A 21594-nucleotide genomic window follows, 5' to 3' on the forward strand; every position below is an offset into this window, starting at 1 on the left:
ATAAAATTATGTTAAGACCAGTGGCATCATTGACTGGCAGCCTCACTAGGACGGCCAGCAGGGATGCTTCCCATTTGCCTCTAAGTTATAGGAAATGCACAGGATTTCTTGGTAGATCAAGAGCCTTAAAGATCCTGATAGAACAATTGCACTGAAATAATGAGTAGGAAACCGTCACGTTCCAGGGACACCGAAAGCACCGCTCTACCAAATGAAGGGGGGTGAAGAGATGCTTAAATAGGAAACAGAGAAAACCACAGCATTTAACCAAGGAAACGATTTACTTTCTTCTAGGGTATTTCTGGAGAAGATGGCTATCGAGGTTATCCTGGTGACGAGGGTGGACCTGTAAGTAAAGGTTGTTTTTTTCCTTAAGTCTTTATTCCCTCCTTGTTCTTTACATGTTGGGATTGAATTGTGGGGTTCCTCATCTGTTCCGTTTCCAGTCTTTTCCATCAGAAAAAAATTACTTTCTAACTTTCTTAACAACTTGACTCAGATTTCTACACTATGGAGACTAGTCTGAGAATCTGAGGATGACAAGTGTGGGTAGGAAGTGCAGGTTTTTACGTGTTCCATCTCAGAGGGAGGGGCTAAATGGCTCCTGAGACAGAGGACCACTGAGGATGGCAAACCCAGCATCTACCAAATTCAGACATCCAGGCAGAGATGAGAGGCCGCTGGAGCCGGGGTGCAGGGGAAACCCAGTCAGGATTGCAGCGGTGATGCCCTTTGAGGGCAGCCTCCCAGAGGGCAGTTGCCGGTATGGGTTACCAGTCACCAAGGGGTCCATTTGGGGGTGGGTAGAGCCTGAAGCAGGGCCTTCGGGAAGCAGAATCCTGCCCAGAAGTGGTTTGAGAACTTTTGAGACACTAGAACAAGGCCCAGCCCTGGGGTGGGGAGAGAGGGCCCCAGCGGGAGGAGTTGAAGCCCCCAAGGTCCCGTCCGGCAGTGCCAGGTGTCAGGGTTGAGCCTGGACCCCATAGAAGAGCTGGGAACCCAGGACCATGGCCAGCCCTGGGGTGGGGAGAGAGGGCCCCAGGGGGAAGAGTCGAAACCCCCAAGGTCCCGTCAGGCAGTGCTGGGTGTCAGGGCTGAGCCTGGACCCCACTGGAGAGCTGGGAGCCCAGGACCATATGGAGAAGCAGCCAGCCCGAGGGTTCTCCACGGGCCCAGCCCCCACCCAGACCCAGTACCCTGAGGACTGCTTATCCTCCGCCCACCAGGATGTGCCCCAGACCCCACTTCCTCCAGGGGAGGAAACTGCAGGTTCGAGGCCCTGTGCAGAGGTCGGCCCGCGGGGCCCGCGGGCGGGGATGCTGGAGGCCCCGCCTGGCACATCAGCCCGCCAGCCAGTGGACTGCTTCCTAATGCACGCCTTTCACGGAGCTCCCTACTCAGTGGAGACACGTGACAAGAAGTTCCAACTCGCAAAATGCCTGTTTCTCCTGACAGGGTGAGCGCGGCCCGCCTGGTGTGAACGGCACTCAAGGTTTCCAGGGCTGCCCCGGGCAGAGGGGCATAAAGGTACAGTGACCCCCACGTGTGGGGAGGGGACCGTGGCACCGGGCCCCAGCGGGGAGAGGGCGGTCGGTGGTGCGTACAGAAGGGGGACACTTTCTCCAGTGCCTCCTGGGGAAGGAAGATGCCTGCCCCAGCTTCTCGGCTCAGCGCAGACAGCCAGTGGCCTCTCACAGAGGCAGCCCAGGGCCTGGCGGGTTCAGGAGCGCACACCGTGCCGGGAAGGGAGCCTGAGGTTGGAGAAACAGTTTCGCATGGCAGTGTGAAGCAGTCAGGACACACTGATGAGGACAGACAGGATGTGGGCCAGGGCAGAGAGAAGGCCGGTGCCCGGCAGCTTCAGCCCCTGGACCTGGGAGGAGTGAGGGAAGTGGAGGGGGCCAGAGACAGAGGGAAAGGACTCATGTGCTGGAAGGTTCTGTGTGTGACATACTTGGAGTCAAGGGCTGATGAACCTTCTCCTCAGTTTGCTGCCGTTTGAGAGACAGGCCACTGCAATGTCATAAAGGGGCCTCCTCGGAGCTCCTGTCCCGGGCCTTCACGGCCCAGCCGTCCTGCCAGAGAGCCAACACTACCCAAGTGCTCAGGTCCAGGCAAGTTAGTTTTATGATCCCCTCATGATAGAGCGAGAGCTAGCCGAACAGACTAATCTCTAACACTGAAAAGTCAGACACTGACTTTTCTTTAATATAAATTTATTTTATTGATTTTATTTTTGGCTGCGTTGGGTTTCTGCTGCCGTGCGCGGGCTTTTCTCTTGTTGTGGTTCGCGGGGCTACTCTCCGATGCGGTGCGCGGGCTTCTCACCGCGGTGGCTTCTCTCGTTGCAGAGCACGGGCTCTAGGCGTGCATGCTTCAGTAGTTGCGGCACACGGGCTCAGTAGTTGTGGCTCGCAGGCTCTAGAGCTCAGGCTCAGTAGTTGTGGTACACGGGCTTAGTTGCTCCACGGCACGTGGGATCTTCCTGGACCGGGGATCGAACCCGTGTCCCCTGCATTGGCAGGCAGATTCTTAACCAGTGAGCCAGAGGGAAGCCCTAGACACTGACTTTTAAGTTGGGGATGGGGAGAGGGGAGCCCTTAGCCTATTCTAGCCTATTCTCTTCAGCCTCCGGGAAGGAGCTAATGTTTCCTCTTTCCCTTCCCTTTTAGGGCTCTCGTGGGTTCCCAGGAGAGAAGGTACTTAAGCTTGCTTTTCTTTTTATATTTAAAACTTTCCCAGTGTTTTGCCGTATTTTACACTCACCTGTGTGTCTTGTCCCCTCACAGGGTGAATTAGGAGAAATTGGACTGGATGGTCTTGACGGTGAAGATGTAAGTGATTTTGGACTCTGAGTGCAAATTACTTTTGGTCCTGAAGATTCCAGTGACTAACACCTCAGTCTGTGGTAGAAATTGTGCCAGGAATGACATTTTATCATTGTCTTTGGCAGGGAGACAAAGGATTGCCTGGTATTTCTGGAGAGAAAGGGAATGCAGGAAGAAGGGTAAGTATATTTCTGCATTGTTACTGTCATGGAAAAACTATGAACATTTCACTTAGGGATTATTTCTTTTACTTGTGTATGTTAAGACCACTTCCTCCAGGCAGCCTTCCCTGACCTCCTCCTGGGGTGCATCCTTGGCATCTCCTATGTCCCTTGTCAGCTGTGACATATTTACATTATATTTTTCTTGTTTGGAGAGTCCCATTGGGCAAGGACTGAGTGTGTTTTGTTGAAATAAATCCCCAGCGCCTGGCACAGAGTGGGTCCCCAATAAATACTTGTGGGTTACCTGAAGTATCTGGAAATAATTTTACCTTCATGGAAAATGAGTAAACGCAAATGCTGAAACACTGTTCTTTTTAAGGTTTGTGATTGGAAGGAAGAATGCAATTTTGAGGGTGAGACAACTGTGTGAAACTCATCTAATTCTCAGTCTCTGCTTGTGGTTTTCATTTAGGGTGACAAAGGACCCAAAGGAGACAAAGGAGAAAGAGGGGATGTTGGGATCAGAGGTGACCCGGTAAGGGGAAATCCTTGTCACCGATTTGAGACTTGAGTCCAGGGAAAGGGTTTGTGGGGAGAAGTGGGTTGAAAGGAGGAATTTTACTCTTGAAATTGCTCTAAAACATGTTGGCAAAATATGTGGTTTGCCCTTTTCTTAGAATTTTGGGATGGCTGGAGATGTCTTTGCCCTCTCGCTGCAAAGATAAGTCTTTGCAAAGCCTCTTATGTGAAGGCCCGAGAAGTTTCCCTAAAATGTGGTCTCAGGACACTTTAAGTTCGCTTTAGGAAAAGGGAAGAGTTTGCAGTTTTTCTTGCTTCATGGGTCTATAAAACCTGTCAACAAGTGACCATCGCTGGGCCAGCCTCTTCTGGTCCAGACCAGGACAAGGCAAGAGCGAGCCTGGCCACCATTCTCCCGGGGGGAGGAAGAGCCATCTCCCCCCCAGTTTGGGGCTCAGAGTGATTGCTGACCCCACGGCAGGCGTTATCTGGAGATGGGATGTGGCCAAAGCGACTGGCATTCAGACCACCACTAATATTTTCCTAGTCACTGACCCAGCAGCAGTGGCTTTCCCTGCACACGTGGCTTACTCCCCGACCTGTTCTCTTTTCAGGGTAACTCAGGACAGGACAGCCAGCAGAGAGGACCCAAAGGAGAAACCGGAGACATCGGCCCCATGGTACAGCACTCTGTGTACCTAGACTCCCCCTGTGCCGAGAGCCCGAGAAACTAAAGTCAAGCTGGTTCACTGCCAGCCCCGGAGGCCACAACGTGGTCTTTAAGGCTGTGGATGTACAAGGCTGAGGTTGGGAGCAGAAAGCCCCGGGAAGCCAGTGTGCATACTCGCAAAGGAGTCTCCAAGAGGAACAGCAACAGCCCCTCCCAAGAGGGGCTTCCTCTCGGCAGAGTTGTGCCCCATAGATATTTCCAGAAAGTGCTCATCATGCCTGAGCCTTGTGGGGAGCAGAGTGCACCTGGGTCTAAGGCACCCCCAGAGTGTGCGACTGGCCCTGTGTATATCCATTCCTTTACCCCAGCGTCTTGTGTGATATTTGAGCTACAAGTTCTTCTTTGCAGATGAGAATCTTACGTTAATTTTCTTTCCCATGACAGGGTCTCCCTGGGACAGATGGGGTGTCTGGCGCGCCTGGAGAACCCGGGAAAAGCGTGAGTGCCTCTTGGGGTTTGCGGGGGCTCTGTGGTGATATTTACTTAACTCTGCTAGACACCCTTTGGGGCAGAGCTGCTCAGCAACGTTTTATTTAGGGAATTTAAGGCCATTTCGGAAACCATTGTCCCCCACGTGTTGCTGCTTCTGCAGACCCTTCATTCTTATCATTCACTCTGGACTCCCCCGGCCTGCTTCCCTCCCCTTCCAAAACATACTGAATAGACGCTTTTAAAAGTAATATCTTTGCTGCTTTCGAATATTTGGCCGGGCTTTATCCCACTGAATGTTTAAAAAAATCTAAACAGAAACACAAATACAGAGGGAGTGAGGGGATAAAGGGCGGGGAGGCTGATGGGGTGTGTGTTTGTTTTGTTGGATAGTTGTTTTTCTCGTACTGCTGTAACTCCAGCAGTGAAACCAGAGTCAATTTTCTAGTGAATTGCATTTCGCAATTGCTTTTTCAAGACGTTTCAGAAATGCCTGTTGTAGACCGCTCAGTGCACGCTTCGTCTTTGTGTCTTGTTGAAGAATTGCTGAAGCCAAAGGGAGATGAATGATCTTTGGGAAGCTGCTTGAGTGCTTCCAGGGCCCAGGGTTACACGGAGCTCAGACCTCCTAGCTGGGAGGAGATGTGTCTGGAAGTCTGTAAATTCTCACGGCTGGTTCAGGGCGCTGGTGGGTGCCTGAGAAAGGTGTCTGCTCAGCACCTGGCTGGGGACGAGGGCCAGATCGGGGCCCCCTCAACCCTTTCCCCCATGGCAGTCACATGGTTAGGGATCTGCAGTGGGCGATCAGAGGGTGTGTGCTGACAAGGGCTTTTAAAAGCAATGACTCTCGGCCCCAGGCAAATGATATACTATGGGCATAACCTTGCTTTGAAAATTCAGAAGAAAACGTAAATTTTGAAAATACTATCTTAAAAGCTTTTGAGTATTATTTTTGAATAATGCTGTTGATTTCTACAATGAAAAAAAAAACATGAGGAAAACACTCCATTGTTACTATGTGCTGAACAACTTAGTTCGTGAGTAGAGCCAAAGCCTGTTTCCATGAAGAGACTTAAAATACAGTCAGGCATACAGTTCGTGTTAATTCTATGCACAGGGTGCCAGTTTGGGTTTGAAATCAGTGTGGTCAAGTTAGGGCTGTCTTCCCTTAGGATATCACTAAACCAGGCTCACGCCCAGGTGAAAGGCATCCTTCCCCTGGGCTACCTCACTCCTCACGTGGCCTGAGCACAGGTGGCCTCTGGTCATACTCGGTGAGGTCCCCTTTGGAAGGGGCAGGCAGACTGCTACTCTGTGGAGCGTGGCCTGGCCGCGCCCCTCCCCCTCTTGTCCATGTGTCATCCCTGGAAGGAGGCCAAGGTCTTCCATTAAAGAAGCTGCCATTACAGTGAAGCAGGGCAGAAGGGTGGCCCCAGAAGATCATGGGGCTTGTTCACTGGGTGAAGAGAAGGTGGTTCCTGGGTTGATGCAGAAGATAGGCCAGGCCTGTAACAGGCTGGTGCCTTACAGGCTCCAGCATTCAACCCCTAACCTTGCGAAGATATATCCAGGATGGATTCCCACCCCAAACCTTTCCACTGAAGGGGAAGCCACCTTGAGGTGGGAACTCATGGATTACTTAAGAGCGAGCCCACGTTTATTTGAACTAAGGTTCACTTCTGGAGCATCGGGGAAGATACTGCCAAGTCATGAGCCCAGACCAAGTACAGCCAGGCTTTTAGGTTCACATACGCCCACGCTGAATACTTTACTTAACCGAGTGTGTGTTATATTTGGCCGGGACAGTGTGGAGAGTCTGGGACTCCCTTCCATTATAATTAACGTCTTACCTCTCCCTCCAGTTAGGAAAATGGAAGAAAAATAGACAGGTCGACCTTCCTGATTCACATTCCTTACTTGAAACTGTCTGGGGCCGTGCAGCCCGAGGGGTCCTTATTTTGGTTGGCAGGTCTGAAGTCGTCCTCAAACCTTCCATGTGGAGGATTGACAAGGGCAGCGTGGAAGGGCTGGGCAGGAGGGGAGTGCCGGAGGAAAGGTGTCCCTTCACAAGAGTTTCCTCTGGGCTGGGTAGGCACAGTGTCTGGGGCCCAGCAGGTGTCGTGAAGGTGCGGGTTAAGTCCCAGGGAGCCTGGCCTCCCCCAGCCTCCCCGCCTCCCTTTCACCGTTGGTGTGATTTCTTCCTCAGGGCGGCTTTGGCCGAAGGGGACCAGCAGGGGCTAAGGTAAGCCTCAAAGTCACCATCTCTTTGCTGTCATCACAATGTCAGTCACTGTGTGCTCTCAGGGGAGAGGGTCCCCACCCCACCCACAAGTTAAAAATTACTCTCTTCTTCACCATCAAAGCTTGTAGCTCCCATCTTTTCTACCGTCTCCTTAAATGTAGCCTCTTCTATAAGACTTGCAGAAGCGATGATGGCGGTGGAAATGATTATCAAAATGAAAGTGACGGTGGGGAGGGGAGAAGGGAAAGGAGATGATTGGGGAGGCAGCGTCCTGGGGACCTCTTGCCCGCGATGTGCCCACTTACCTGGTCATCAGCAAGTCACCTGTCTTGGTGGCTCTGTCCTCTCACCTGTGCAAGACAGGTTTGGGTCCCAAATAGCTTCATGTCATGAAGACATCTTGAGGAAAAGGCGAGGGAAGAGTGAGAATCGATCCTAAGAGTGCAAAGTGGCTCCAAGTACTGAATGTCTCTCCCTGGAGTTATGGCGCTCTCGCTTCTGACCCCTGGTACAGCTGTGACTGCCTCCCTGCACCCTTGTGCAGATGTGACTGTAGAACAGAGGGCTGACCCTTCCCTCCATCTTCTCTTGTTTCAAAGGGCAACAAGGGCGGTCCCGGCCAGCAGGGCTCTGTGGGAGAGCAGGGGACCAGAGGTGCACAGGTCAGTACCCCCGGTGTGGTTGCGTGCCTTGTGACATGTTCCCAGATGCCCTACCATTTTTAAAAAATTGAGGTGACCATTGCTTTTACAAAATTGAGCACAAAATTCATCTTTTAAGGTGGCGTTTAGCACATCCCCAATGTTGCAAGACTATCATCTCTATCTAGTTTCGAAACATTTTCATCGTCCCCCAAAGGAGACCCTGTACCCATTAGGCGGTCATGCCCCTCCCCCAGCTCCTGAGAACCAACTAACTTCCTTTCAGTCTTTGTGGATTTGCATATTCTGGGCCTTTCATATGAATGGAATCATGTAATAGGTTTTGTGTCTGGCTTTCTCACTCATCACCAGGTTTTTGAGGTTTATCTATGCTGTAGCCGGTGTCAGTGTTTGGTTCCTTTCCATGGTGGAATGATATTCCGTTGTGTAGACACTATGGCAGTCATGGTGTGCCACCTCCACACGGCACTTCCGTTGGCATTTTACTTTTTCAGGGTCCTCCTGGTCCCATCGGTCCTCCAGGCCTGATCGGTGAACAAGGCATTCTCGGACCTCGGGTAAGTCTGTCTTGATCCCACCCCTCTCTTTAGCTAAACGGGTAGCATGTTGCCCCAGCAGGGTGAGAGTTCCATGTTTCGTGAAGGGAGGAACAGGAGACAGACCCCTCAGCCCCATTCTTTGGCAGCACAGACCTGGGGCCAACCTCAGTCCTCGGAGCAACTGGCTCGTTCACCCTGAGGAAGTTAGAGGGCGTTTTTCTTGATGCTCCGGGGGCTAAGTCCCAGTGCTGCCTCTTCCAAACATAGGCCACCTGGAGGTGAGCAAAGGAAGGAGGGGCCTCCTTGCAGAAGTCTTAGGGTGGATCTGCAGAAAATCAGATGAATCGACCAAAATTCTCAGATTACTCTGTGTTATTTCATATTTGGCCCCTGGAAATTGCCCCTGCAGTTTGGTATTTGTGTAAGGAGCTCCCCATCCTCAAGTTTGACATGGAAGATGTCCCTTAAACTTGCTGTCAATGCAAACATCAACATCTATCTTGGCTGTTATCCATGATGAGCAGAAACGTGGTGTAGCTGAGCTAGGACCGGGTGCCCACAGTCTGGTGTCCCTTGGGTCTACTAGGAACAGGGAGCCATCTTATAATTTGTTACAGAAATTAGTAAATGACTAATAAACTGGCAATGAACTGGTCTGGGGCGACATAGACGCGCAAGAATGTTTTACAGGGGAAGTAGGAACTTTGTGAGAGCCCCTATTTGCTTGGAAAGTCCTTCCCAAGTTTGAAATCTGATAAATACCTATTTCGTTTTAAATATTTATTTAAGCTCTGATTAGTCAAGACTTTAAGATGGTGCACGGGTGAGTTGAAGCTCTTCAAATAGTTAACAGTACAAACAGCTGCCACCACCTGGATCTGCCGCATCTGTCAGGGTCATTTCTGGGCTCTGCAGGCTGCACTGCTTTTGAAGACCTATGTTCCTTTGTTGACTTATTCACTCACTCGATGAGAAAGTGTGTATAGGTTTCCAAACCTGTAAAGTCAGGTGCTCGTTGTGGAGGTGTGGAAAGGGAGAGGAGGTAAAGCCGTATAAATCCGGGTGTTTGTCCCCTAGTCGGTAACTTAGGAGGTGAACGTTAATTACTGAGACGTGTGCACACCTGTGAAAACTGGTCACACTCATATTTTAGGTTTGCACAAGCCATCTCCATGCACGTTTGCACTGGGGTCTCCAGGGCTGAGAGTGGCAGAGAGCTGCAGGATCTGACCTCCACACAGGAGCAGCAGGGGGTGGGGTGGGGCTTGCGGGAGGCGAGCTTCCGCTGCTTTGGCTCAGAGGGTGAATGTTTCACTGACTCTCTCCTCTCCTCATGCTCCAGGGAAGCGGAGGGACCTCAGGTGTTCCTGGAGAACGTGGCAGAACCGGGCCCCTGGGAAGAAAGGTTTGTCTGGAGCTCGTGTTTCCCCAGGCCTGGGCCTGGCCAGACACCATGTCACCACTCCCTCGTTTGTCAGTCTGTCCAGCTGCTTGGCTTGCATATCCCTTCTCCTCCCCTCTGGTCTTTTCCACCAGGCCTCCCCTGTGGACAGTGGCTGCACCAGTGGGATCACTGTCCCCGCCTTGAGGGCACCCATGGGCTGTGTGCAGTGGGTCGGCCTGTGTTCTCATAACCAGAACTGCCAGCCGCTGCTGAACTGCCCTATCTTTTCGAGCACAGGCTTGTGAGGACAGCTCAGCATCCCCAGGGCCCTTGGAGCACACCAGCGGCACTAGGACCACTTCCGTATTGCACTGAATATTCTCCAGATATTGACGCTGTGCACAGCAGCCCGGCTGGCCACGTGCAGCTAACCCAAGGGTCCCAGAGCCCGGCTGCTTTGGATAACAGCAGCTTGCTATATGCAGGCTGCCTTTCTGTGAGCCTTGAGAACGACTATTCAGCATAACCAGTCTGAGAGGCAGCATTTTCTTGGGGAAAGCAGTGTGTTCATGTGACTCCAGCCTTGCCTCTCCGCCCCTCGTGGGGCCACTGGCTTTCACTGCTGACTCCACGCCTTCCTCTATCCCGTCTCTCTCTCTCCTCCCCGTTGGCACGTCCCCGTGCCATGATGATGAAAAGAACAAACAGAAGCCTTCCTGGATTCTCTTCCAGGAGTCCACATGTGGACGTTGCAGTTTAAAAAATCATTAACATCAAAATCTAAAAGGTGAAGTTAGCAGCTTGTGGCAGCCCTACCGATGATGTCACCCAGAACAAGTGCAGGGCTTGGAATCACATTTTAAATCGTCCCAGACCCACAGGTGTCTCAGCCCTGTTTCTTATGTCTAGGGCGAGCCCGGAGATCCAGGACCCAAAGGAAGCATCGGGAACCGGGGTCCTCGTGGGGAGACGGTAAGATCAACACGTGCACGGGGCCCAGGCTGCCGCTGACTCCGCTGAGGTGCTCAGGAAGCAGGGGGATGTGGCCTTGTGCTGGGCTGGGCTTTGTCACTGCAACTTGGGTTGGTTCCACAAAGAGACAGCTTGGTAGCTGCTTCTTATATTACTGGGGATGTGATTGAAAATAGTGAAACCTGCTGCTTATAAGTTTCAAACTAATTTTTATTTCACTGGAGGAGGAGTGAATAGAGACATTTTTTCTTGATTTCTTTCTGAGAAGTGAATGTGGTGGTTTACTGACCCTTGAACCACCTTCATTTCAGGTCTTGCAAATGCTTTTGGAGCTCAACTAGATGCAGCTTTTCTGCAAAGAAATAAATGTCCTTGGTTTAAAATGGAATGGGCTTTGATAAGATCTCAATTCAGGTTGAAACGGTTTGTTTTGAAGGAGACATCCCAGCAATGGAAATTCTAACTTTGAGGATTCATTTTAAAAAGTTATTTAAAAACACCCTAACTGCTGTCTTGCAATAACGTTGTAACATACGTTTCTATCCAGGAAAAAGAAATCTCCAGTACATTGGGAATTTTTCTGTAAAATGAGTCATTACACCTAAAAACTACATTAAGTGGACCAGGTTGATCTGATTCACAACCCCAAAGCTTGAAAATACTTTTCTTGTGTTTGTAATTTCCCTACAGCTAACTGAAATTTAAAAATCCATGGCTATTACTGTCTCAGAAGCGGAGGGGAAAAAAAACCAGACTTTAAAATCTACTCAAACCATTGAATGAAATCTCTTCCTGATTCTGTTTCTATAAATTTGGGCCAACAGCTCTTTAGCTGTTTAAAACTGTAAATTAACTAAGGAGCATGTTCTGTGCACGTTTTAGAGACATTAATGTATATTTCATGCAAATTCTTTTGAAATGATCAACAGTGTCCAGTTTGGAAAGCCCCCCAGGACAGAGTGATAGGGGCAGATCTCCGAGTACAGGGAAGTAGGTTTGGGGAAGGAAGGCAGTCTAGAGGCATGACCTGGAAGGAAGGGAAGGGGCACCGGGGAGAGGGGAGTAAGGGCTGAGCACAGAAGACTCAGGAGGGTGCAAGACTGAGTCTTGCGTTCTTGCTTTGAAGTAGAAACAAAGACTCATATATGCATAGATCAAAGAGTCCGATCAACTCTAAGATTCCCTGGTTCCATGCGTCTTTGAGTCTACATCCAAACAGCATCTTCACCAACAGCTTGTAGTAGTTCTTTAGTATAGACACGGTCTTATTTGCACTGGAGGGTGGGATAAGACTAGGAACTCTTCCTTGAGCTGTACCTTGATCTGGGAACATTCCAGGGACACAGAGACCCACTACTCAGGGCTTTAGAAAAAGAAGGTCATGGTGTGCCTGACAGGGGCACCTGCAGTAACGCTGTCTTTCCACTCTTAGGGAGATGACGGACGAGATGGAGTTGGCAGTGAAGGACGCAGAGGCAAAAAAGTATGTGTCTGCCGAGGATTCTTGAACTTCTGACATGCTGTATTTTTAAAGAATTATCTCTCAAAATTGAATTGTAATGTAGTGAGTTTTTTCTCTTGGCGATGCTACGGATATATTTTTTCTGCTCGAGAATAATTTGTCAGATGATTTTAAGTTGGGATCAAATATTGAGTCGTTTATTTTTTATAGGGAGAAAGAGGATTTCCCGGATACCCAGGACCAAAGGTAAATATTCCCCTAGGGGGTAAACAGCATCATTGTTTTAGGATGAGTCTGATGTGACCATGGACTGAAGGTCACCATAGCTTGGGTCTAGTCTTCAGTCAGACACTTACTAATCAAGTGACCTTGGGAAAGGCCCACCCTCTCCAAGACACTCCCTCATCAGTCACATGGAGATGACAATATGCCCTTGTCATGGTGCTCGTGAGGATTAAATGAAGTGGCACTGCAATAAAATACTTTATGAACCTTAAGATGCTAGTATAATCTGTATGATGTTATCATTAATGTAACTTCTAAGTCCAAGTTCAGGAAGCTTAGACTGAGTCTGCAAATGCCGCAGCTGCGCCGGTAACTTGGTGAAAAATCCATCAAAATTAGCCATTTGGCCACGCTGGGAAGTGTGGTCCAGAGGCCCCCAGGGACCCTCAGCTAGACCTGCCTCTCAGAGCTTAATGTGCTGCTTCCTGGCTCTCTTCCCAGGGCAATCCTGGTGAGCCGGGGACAGACGGAGCTCTGGGACCCAAAGGCATCAGAGGCCGAAGGGTAAGTTTGCCTGCACCTTCCTGGTAGCCGGTCTGAGCACTGAAGACTCCATCGCTTCTTTGAAAGTTACCCTTCTTCACTTGCAACCTGGCCAGAGATAGTATGGGGTGGGAGTAGAGGAATCCTAAACCTTAGACGGGATGTACTCAGGACACCCTGTGGTTGTGTCTGTGCTGTCTTCCTTTGGTCATGCTCCCTTTAGAGGGAGGTCTGGAGGGCCCCCTCGTCTAATACGTCTCAAAGGTCACTAGCCCACGGTCCACTCCGCGCATGGTGCCGGGGGACTCAAGTCTCACAATGAATGACATCAGAAGTCTGCGCAGACATATTTGGTCATGCCCGCCAGATGGTGTGGAGACAGGATCTCATGAGCTGCACGAAGTGCTTACTAGGGTTCCAAGTTCAGGGGCAAGCCAGGCTGAGCCCATGTATTCTCTCGCCTCCCCACCATGAAAAGACTCCTCTTTCTTTTTCTTTCTTTCTTTTTTTTTTTTTTTTTTTTTTGAGGTACGCAGGCCTCTCCCGTTGCGGAGCACAGGCTCCGGACGCGCAGGCTCAGTGGCCGTGGCTCACGGGCCCAGCCGCTCCGCGGCATGTGGGATCTTCCCAGACCGGGGCACGAACCTGTGTCCCCTGCATCGGCAGGCGGACTCCCAACCACTGCGCCACCAGGGGAAGCCCAGACTCCTCTTTCTTAAGCTACTTTTCATTCTGGATTATTCTCCGTAGTGGATGTTTACTCATCCTTTTAAGATTGCCCTGAGTCTTGAATTAGCAACTTGTGGCCTAGAATCGGGTAAAGGCTTCTAACAGTTATATTTAGCTTAAAATATAGTGAAATTCATTGTAATTATCCTGTTAATTTTCTCAGTGAGGACATTCAAACTAGATCATTTCTTACTCACGGTAGAGTTTTAAAACATTGGATTGGTTATCTACATCGAAAAGTGAGCTAATTAATTGTCAGTTACTGCTTTCTTATGCGTCCATAGTGGTCTTATTAAAGGTTCACAGCAAGCATCTATCTCACCTTGACCTGCCAGAGAATAGAGTTGTGGGAGATGCACATCAGTTTTGTCAGGGCCACTTGTCCCTTTACCTGAATTTTGGAGACACTTAAGGTCTCTTAAAGTGAGAGATTCCTTGTGGTGATGGGGGATATTAGACAAGATCATCTCCACCACCCCTTCCAACTGCAGAAGCTGGGAAGTCTCCATCTTCTGCCACAATTGAGCAATGTTTGTTCTGCTTCTAGGGAAATTCAGGACCTCCAGGGATAGCTGGACAGAAGGGAGACCCTGGTTACGCAGGACCAGCTGTGAGTACCTACCCATTTCCAATCAGGCTGCCCGAGGGCTGGGTGCCTTACACATGGTCCTCCTTGAAAACTTTCCACTATCTCTTTTCCTCACAAAAGAGCTGTCTGCATTTTTGTTGTTGTGGTTTCTTTGTTTGTTTTTTTACCACTTCCCTTCTGATACCACAGTGGAGAAAAGAGCCTTTGAGCTTTAGTGTACCAAGAAAATTTTAAAGCAAGTTTCACATGGAACTCTATAATCTAGGGTGTATCGTAATTTGCCTTTACAATTTCCTGGTGTAGGTTTGCTTGAGGTTTTTGCTGAGGACAAACTAAAGAGAACACATTTGAATACCTTTTGATTGCATCTTGTGGAGGGAGTATAGTATAGACCTCGGTTTGGGGAAGATTCCCTTTGGTCTATAAAATCCCCAAGGGAGCTACTGATTTGTGGTTGAAACCCCACTAGTGACCTAGAGCCAGGAGGGTACCTTTCTCCAACCCTTCCATATCCTTCATCATGAATGTCTTTGTTTCCTTGCTTGAATTTCTTCCTGTACTGTCTCCTGACATTGAAATTGATGAGGTTCACAGAAGAATGGAAAAGATAACTCAGGAAGTGGAAAAATCATCCTTAGAAAGAAAGGTTAGAGGGTTGGATTGGTTGAACCCAGGAGAAGATGGTAGAGTCAGGTGCTGAATCTGGAGAGGAGCCTTTAACGGTAGACGGTTAGTCCAGTTGCAGTGGGGGACAGATGAGCCAGGGCAACCGGATGGAAAGATGCTGGCTAGCCCATGAGGTGACAGCTTGACCCTCGGTGGCCACACATTGGGATGAGATGCCGAGGGCAGCCACGAATGTATCCCTGGGGTGGAATCCCGGGATGCTTAGACCTGGAGCCTCAGGGTAGCTAAGTGACTCCTGGGGGTCCCTCCTCTGACAGGATGTAGGAAGCCAGCAGGGGAAAGGCGGCTCTTCTCTCTGGAGAAGCAGCGTTTAGGCTCAAGTTCAAATGTGTGATTTACGTTGATTTGCAATGAGTATCCTGGATTCCAGGGCATGGAGCTATTTATCTTACAGGGGAAACACTTCTGTCCTCAAAGTCTCTCCTTTGCTCTTCGAGCAGTTAAATCAAATTTATAGGGAGATCCTGTAAATGATCAAGGTCAGTCAGGGCCCACCTTGTTCTCTCTGTCATGCGTCTGTGGGCCCCGGGCTGTTCCTTGGTGGGAAGCTCCACAGCCCTCACGTCTGCGAGGTCTCAGCCCCCGTCCTTGTTTTGCAGGGTTACAAAGGCAGCAGAGGTGACTCGATGGACGTAAGTTGCATGTGTACCTCGCGAGCCCTTGCCCTGTGCGCTTTCTCTGTCTGTTCTCTTACATCTTCTTTCCTTTTCCAGCAATGTGCCCTGGTCCAGAGCATCAAAGATAAATGTCGTAAGTACACGATTTTCTGCCGTCTGTGCCTCATTTTTATCCTTATGTGTGAAATTCGCACCTGGTGGACCAGGCTTTCACTCTCTTCTCTGTTCTCTTCCAGCTTGCTGCTACGGTAAGTCATTTCAGTAATTGAACTTCCTTCCAAGGAAAGCAGAAGATCCCTTTTCCAGGAAGTAGTTTGTCTGTGAAAACCCTCCCCCTTCCCACAGGGCCCCTGGAATGCCCTGTCTTCCCGACGGAGCTGGCCTTTGCCTTGGACACCTCTGAGGGAGTCACCCAGGACGCATTCAGCCGGATGAGGGATGTGGTCCTGAAGATCGTGGATGACCTGACCATCGCTGAGAGCAACTGCCCGCGGGGCGCCCGTGTGGCCGTGGTCACCTACAACAATGAGGTCACCACGGAGATCCGCTTTGCTGACTCCAAGAAGAAGTCCGTTCTCCAGGACAAGATCAAGAACCTTCAGGTGGCTCTGACGTCCAAGCAGCAGAGTCTGGAAACTGCCATGTCCTTCGTGGCCAGAAACACGTTTAAGCGGGTGCGGAATGGATTCCTGATGAGGAAGGTGGCGGTTTTCTTCAGCAATAAACCCACGAGGGAGTCCCCGCAGCTCAGGGAGGCCGTGCTCAAGCTCTCGGATGCTGGGATCACACCATTGTTCCTCACGAGCCAGGAGGACCGGCAGCTGGTCAACGCCCTGCAGGTCTGTGCTCTGGGCATCTCTGACTCTGAGAAGGTGCTTGGGTGCAACTGTACCCTCCCTGATGGGTTTGCACCCCTTAGCTTCTAGATGAGGCTGGTCTCACTTGCGAGACTTCCAGAACGTCCTGATGGCTCTGGCACTAGATGGACATCCAAATGCCCATGACTTATTCCCACTAGGTCCCTCTTTGCTTCTTGGATGAGACTCTCCCAGGCTGACCCTGGAGGCCTACAGTCTCCTTGGGAGGTTCTCCAGACATCAGCCAGCCCAACACCCAAGCTGCATCCCTGTTCAAGTATTTCTCAGCCAGGCTGGCATCTAACAATGAAACAAGTTATTTAAGCATAGGACGAGGAAGCATTAGCTTCAGCCTCTGAAGCAGCTAAGTGTTTCCTTATTCTTTGCTTAAATGACTTGTATAATTGTTATACCACTAATATATATATATAAAGATTAATTAGTCAATTAATATTTACTCAGTGCTGATTGTGGCTTTGCAGTCCAGGATGGGTGGATGATGGGTAGGAAGGGACACAGCGGGACCAGGAGTGAGGAGGTCTTGGCTCTAGTGCCAGTCCAACCACCTTCTAGCTTTAAGTCACCGAAAATAACATGGCCCTGTCACTTATGCTCTCTGTGCCTCAGATTCCTCACCTGTAACAGGGGCTGGTGGATGGGATGGTCCCTAGCGTCTTCCTTTCCAAACTGGATGTTCTACGGTTTTATCACTGCGATGTCAGCAAGAGACAGTTGGGTCACTGGCACCATCTCTTAGGGTTTATTCTGCCGAACTCCAGGCCAATTGGAGAACATAGTATTGGGCTTTCGGCTCCGGCTTGGGCTACCAGCCTTACGTTCCTATTAGGGGATCATGTATACATCTCCCTTGTGAGGGCTGAGTGATCCAGAACCATGCATGTTTCCTAAAAAGCATAGTTTCAGCAAGTTCAAAAAGTCAAATATTCATTCATTTATTCAATTTAATGATGATGTGCCAGGGGCTGTGATGGGCAGGACATTCTGAGTCTTCTGGAAGTGATTTCATAACTTGCTTTGTTGTTAAATCCCTTTCTAGACCTGGGCCCATGGGAGAGGGACAGACTGAATATTTGTTAGTCGCTATTATTATTGCTAGATAACAATGACATTTAGGTCCCTGCTCTTTGGTAGAGGCTATATCAGGTACTTTACATACATTATCCAATTTAATCTTCCAAATAACTTCGTGGGAATTTACCATTATCTCCACTTTGCAGCTAAGGAAACTGAATTCCAGAGAAGTTAAATAATTGTGCTTCAGGTCCAGCAGGAGTGGGATTTGAACTCCGGTTCATCTCATTGGGAGAAAACCTGTTTTCCTATCATAATCAGTGCCTTCCTTCCTAACCCCGCTTCCCAAGAAAGAGAAGATATTGATCTATTGGGGGGTTTATTTAACTGATGTGTTTATTAAATAATTATTTAATAATTATTAAATAATTATTTAATTGATGTGTTTATTAAATAATTGTGTTTATTTAATTGATGTGTATCCTTCGGCTGCATTTTCAAATGGTAACTTACCCCGTGTACTCCCACTAAGGATTTCCTCTTGTTTAAACCAGATCAATAACACAGCAGTGGGTCACGCCCTCGTCCTACCAGCTAGTGGAGACCTCACGGACTTCTTGGAGAAAGTCCTGACTTGTCACGTTTGCTTGGGTAAGGTGCTTCTCTAAGAGAAAAAAAATCTGTCCGGCTGCAATTGCAAAACACACTATCTACAGAGGGACATTTGAGTGAATAATCATCATCTGTACAAAGAGCTTAAGTGAAATGAAGATTCACATAGTCTTGTACTTACCAGTGTCTATGCTGCGTAAGTAGTTTCCATCCTTAAAGCCGACTGCCCCCAAACAGAGCCTCTCTCTGTGAAGAGAATGATTAGTTCCATAGGTAACAAAGGAGGAAGTGGGTTCTGCTTGTATTTTGACCTTGGAGTCCAGAATTTTATTATCTGGTTTTGTTTTATTATCTGGTAATGTGTTTCTGGAACACATTTCTTCAAGGAGTGGCAAGGAAGCCAGGTAGTTTTCTTTTCTTTCCTTTCCTTTCATTGTGCCAATGCCACAGTACATTAACAAGGATTTCGGCCTGATTTGCTTCCTCTAGTAAGTGCTAGGTGATGAAAACTGAAATCTGGCCATGGTATTGTCAGCAAGGTATACATAGGTTTCTACATTATGTGACAATTCTAATGACCCCAGGCTCCCTGCAGACTGATGTGCAGTATCTCGCCAGGAGAGTCACAGAATAAACGGGCTGCCATGCTTCTTTCTAGACATCTGCAACATCGACCCATCCTGCGGATTTGGCAGCTGGAGGCCTTCCTTCAGGGACCGGAGAGCAGCGGGCAGCGACGTGGATATCGACATGGCTTTCATCTTAGACAGCTCCGAGTCCACCACTCCGTTCCAGTTCAATGAGATGAGGAAGTACATACAGTACCTGGTCCAACAGCTGGACATGAGCCCGGACCCCAAGGCCTCCCAGCACTTCGCCAGAGTGGCGGTCGTGCAGCATGCACCCTATGAGTCCGTGGGCAACGCCAGCGTGCCGCCCGTGAAGGTGGAATTCTCCCTGACTGACTACGGCTCCAAGGAGAAGCTCCTGGCCTTCCTCGGCAGCAGGATGGCACAGCTCCAGGGGACCAGGGCTTTGGGCAGCGCCATCGACTATACCATTGAGAACATCTTTGAAAGTGCACCCAACCCACGGGACCTGAAGCTCGTGGTCCTGATGCTGACGGGCGAGGTGCAGAACCAGCAGCTGCAGGAGGCCCAGAGAGCCATCCTGCAGGCCAAATGCAAGGGCTACTTCTTCGTGATCCTGGGCATTGGTAGGAAGGTGAACGTCAAGGAGCTGTACAGCTTCGCCAGTGAACCAAACGACGTCTTCTTCAAACTCATGGACAAGTCTACTGAGCTCAACGAAGAGCCTCTGATGCGCTTCGGGAGGCTGTTGCCATCCTTCATCAGCAGTAAGTCCTGCGCACACTTGGCCCCCAGGGATGGGGCCGCAGGCATGGGAATGATAGCTAGTGTGCCCATGTTGACCCGTCCACTCATTCAACAAGTATGTACTGGCACCTAGCGCATCCCAGACACACTGTTAGGAGCTGGGTGGGCAGTTGACACAGACGGGAATCCTGCCCTTGTTCACTCGTTTATTCAACCAGACTTGACTAGACCCCTCCCAGCCATGGACTGTGTCCCTGGGAGTTTATAGTCTAGGTGGGTGAAGGGGTCAAGTGCACATTCATTAGGCATGACATGATACGCTGTTATGTCACACTGAGTGTGCCCTGATGGGGATCAGGGAAGCTTCTAGAAGGAGCAGCATTGATCTGGGCTTAGCCCCCAACCATACACTTGGCTACCTCTGAGCCTTTACCCGATATGGCTCTCCCTCCACTACATGATCTCCACCCTTGCTTCAGCAACAAACCCGCATTCATCTTCAAAAATTATTTCCAGACCCCCTGCTCACTGCGATGGTCCCCACTCCCAAGGCTCGGGCATTGTTAATCAGGATGTTGTCCTTACCGCATCTATCACATGGCCCGTTGGTCATTCCTTTATGGGTATGTGGTCCCAGTAGACTGCACATCCTGGAGAAGGTGTGTCATTCATCACTGCCTTGATGGAGTCAGGCACAGAAAAGCATCTAACAAATGAGGGAGATTTATAAAGTATGACCTGTCTCCCTAAAGTTTTAGGGGAAAAATGTGAAGCAAGGGTAGGCCAGCAAGTTCACCCAGGAGCCACTATTACCATCTTCGGAAAATTAAAACAGAAGTTTTGTTAAACAGCACTGAGAAAATGTTCAAAGTAATTCTATTATAATGTGATGTTCAAGAGCTTGGAACTTGGTACATTCTGCACTTGATTTTTCTTCTATTCCTGTCTTCCCTCACATTGAGGAAGTGTTACCTTTAACTTAATCACCCAAATATTGCCAAATAGGAGATACTGGCTTGAGACGTTTTATGGGTCAAGCACCATTATGCTTCATGTTTCGAATCACTGGACTTAGATTGTCTGGAAGAATGAATGAATTCAACAAATATTCACGAACTACCTATACGTGATCCATTTAACTCCTTAGCAGATTGATTTTAATTTGCGTGTGGTTCACATGCCCTTAAATATTTCCTTCTCTCTTTTTCTCTAGGTAAAGATGCTTTTTACCTGTCCCCAGATATCAGGAAACAGTGTGATTGGTTCCAAGGGGACCAACCGGCAAAGAATCTTGTGCAGTTTGGTTACAAACAAATGTAAGTGATTATAATAACTGTCTTAGAAATTAGAGTGCTAGAGGGAATGCAGAGGTCCTTCAGCCAACCCCTAACTTTATGGGGTGAGGATGTTGAGATCCAGAAAACGTGACTTCCCAAATGTCACGTGGAGCATTTCACGGGAAGAGTCTGTTGTATCCATTAGCTTTTACTGTGTAACAAATTACCTGAAGCTTAGTGGCTTACAATAACAACTGTTTATGTAGTTTGAGATTCTGTGGGCTGGTGGGTTTTGCTTGGGCTCAGCTGGGCAGTTCTTCTGGCCTCTACAGAGCTCATTTTCATGCTTGTGGTCAGCTGCTGGTCAGCTGTGGACTGGTGGTCTAGGGTGGTCTCATGTGGCAAGCGTGGGTTTGTGCACAAGGAGACTGGGAGGGTTCCGTGAGAGAAGGTGGAGGTAAGCAAGGCCTCCTGAGGTCTAGGCTAGAGCTGGTACACTGTTACCTGTGCCCTATCCTATTGGCCAAAGCGTGACCAAAGCTGGCCTCGCTAGATTCAAGAGTGGGGAGCTGGGCTTGTTGGGGGAACCTGCCACATCACATTGCAAAGGGTGTGGGTACAGAGAAAGTGGGCCACTGGGGCCATATGTCCCAACAGTCTACTATAACTGGTGTGCAATGATTTCATACAGAAAGATTGGATACATTAAGCAAGAAATGGACTCGCTGTCTCTCAAAATGATTAATGCTGTAATGACACAGGTGATGGTGTTGGCAAAGGGAGGGGACATGCATGGTCTCCTAGGAAGACTGATGAGATGGATGGGGGGTGGGTGGGGCTGCAGTGCCCATGGTGATGCTGGCTGCTCGGCATATGCTCCGTGGCCTTATGTCCAGTGCCATCGTCGGTGCCAACTCCAGGAATAGAGAGGAGGGCACAGTGGCTGTGTGACAGAGGGCTGGGCAAGGGGGACGTGGTGGCAGGAAGTGAGATCAGGCACTGTACCAGCAATTGTGTCCTCAAGAGAAGGCCACAGAGGATCATGCTTTGGGAGAAGGGGAGGTTTTGTCTGTTGCATTCAGATGAGATGCAGATTCGAATTATCCTTGTAAAGTGACTGCCTGCCTTACGCTTGGCTGAGCCCCAGGGTGACCTCTT

The 21594-nt window shown here is 49.4% G+C and overlaps 1 protein-coding gene across 1 annotated transcript in view; it reads left to right on the plus strand.

Moving 5' to 3' along the window:
- COL6A3 (collagen type VI alpha 3 chain) overlaps nt 1-21594 on the plus strand; it is an 86150-nt gene that overhangs the window by 47337 nt on the left and 17219 nt on the right. The window contains exons 15-38 of the mRNA XM_060015871.2: nt 295-348; nt 1456-1527; nt 2673-2699; nt 2790-2834; nt 2954-3007; nt 3465-3527; nt 4126-4191; nt 4626-4679; nt 6877-6912; nt 7512-7574; nt 8069-8131; nt 9456-9518; nt 10407-10469; nt 11902-11952; nt 12142-12177; nt 12658-12720; nt 13976-14038; nt 15304-15336; nt 15418-15454; nt 15558-15569; nt 15667-16160; nt 17765-17861; nt 18481-19179; nt 20373-20475. Coding sequence (XP_059871854.1) covers nt 295-348; nt 1456-1527; nt 2673-2699; nt 2790-2834; nt 2954-3007; nt 3465-3527; nt 4126-4191; nt 4626-4679; nt 6877-6912; nt 7512-7574; nt 8069-8131; nt 9456-9518; nt 10407-10469; nt 11902-11952; nt 12142-12177; nt 12658-12720; nt 13976-14038; nt 15304-15336; nt 15418-15454; nt 15558-15569; nt 15667-16160; nt 17765-17861; nt 18481-19179; nt 20373-20475 — 2411 coding nt within the window. The remainder of the gene's footprint in view (nt 1-294; nt 349-1455; nt 1528-2672; nt 2700-2789; nt 2835-2953; nt 3008-3464; nt 3528-4125; nt 4192-4625; nt 4680-6876; nt 6913-7511; nt 7575-8068; nt 8132-9455; nt 9519-10406; nt 10470-11901; nt 11953-12141; nt 12178-12657; nt 12721-13975; nt 14039-15303; nt 15337-15417; nt 15455-15557; nt 15570-15666; nt 16161-17764; nt 17862-18480; nt 19180-20372; nt 20476-21594) is intronic.

The sequence above is a fragment of the Delphinus delphis genome, chromosome 7, assembly GCF_949987515.2.
Source record: "Delphinus delphis chromosome 7, mDelDel1.2, whole genome shotgun sequence".
Lineage (NCBI taxonomy): Eukaryota > Metazoa > Chordata > Mammalia > Artiodactyla > Delphinidae > Delphinus > Delphinus delphis.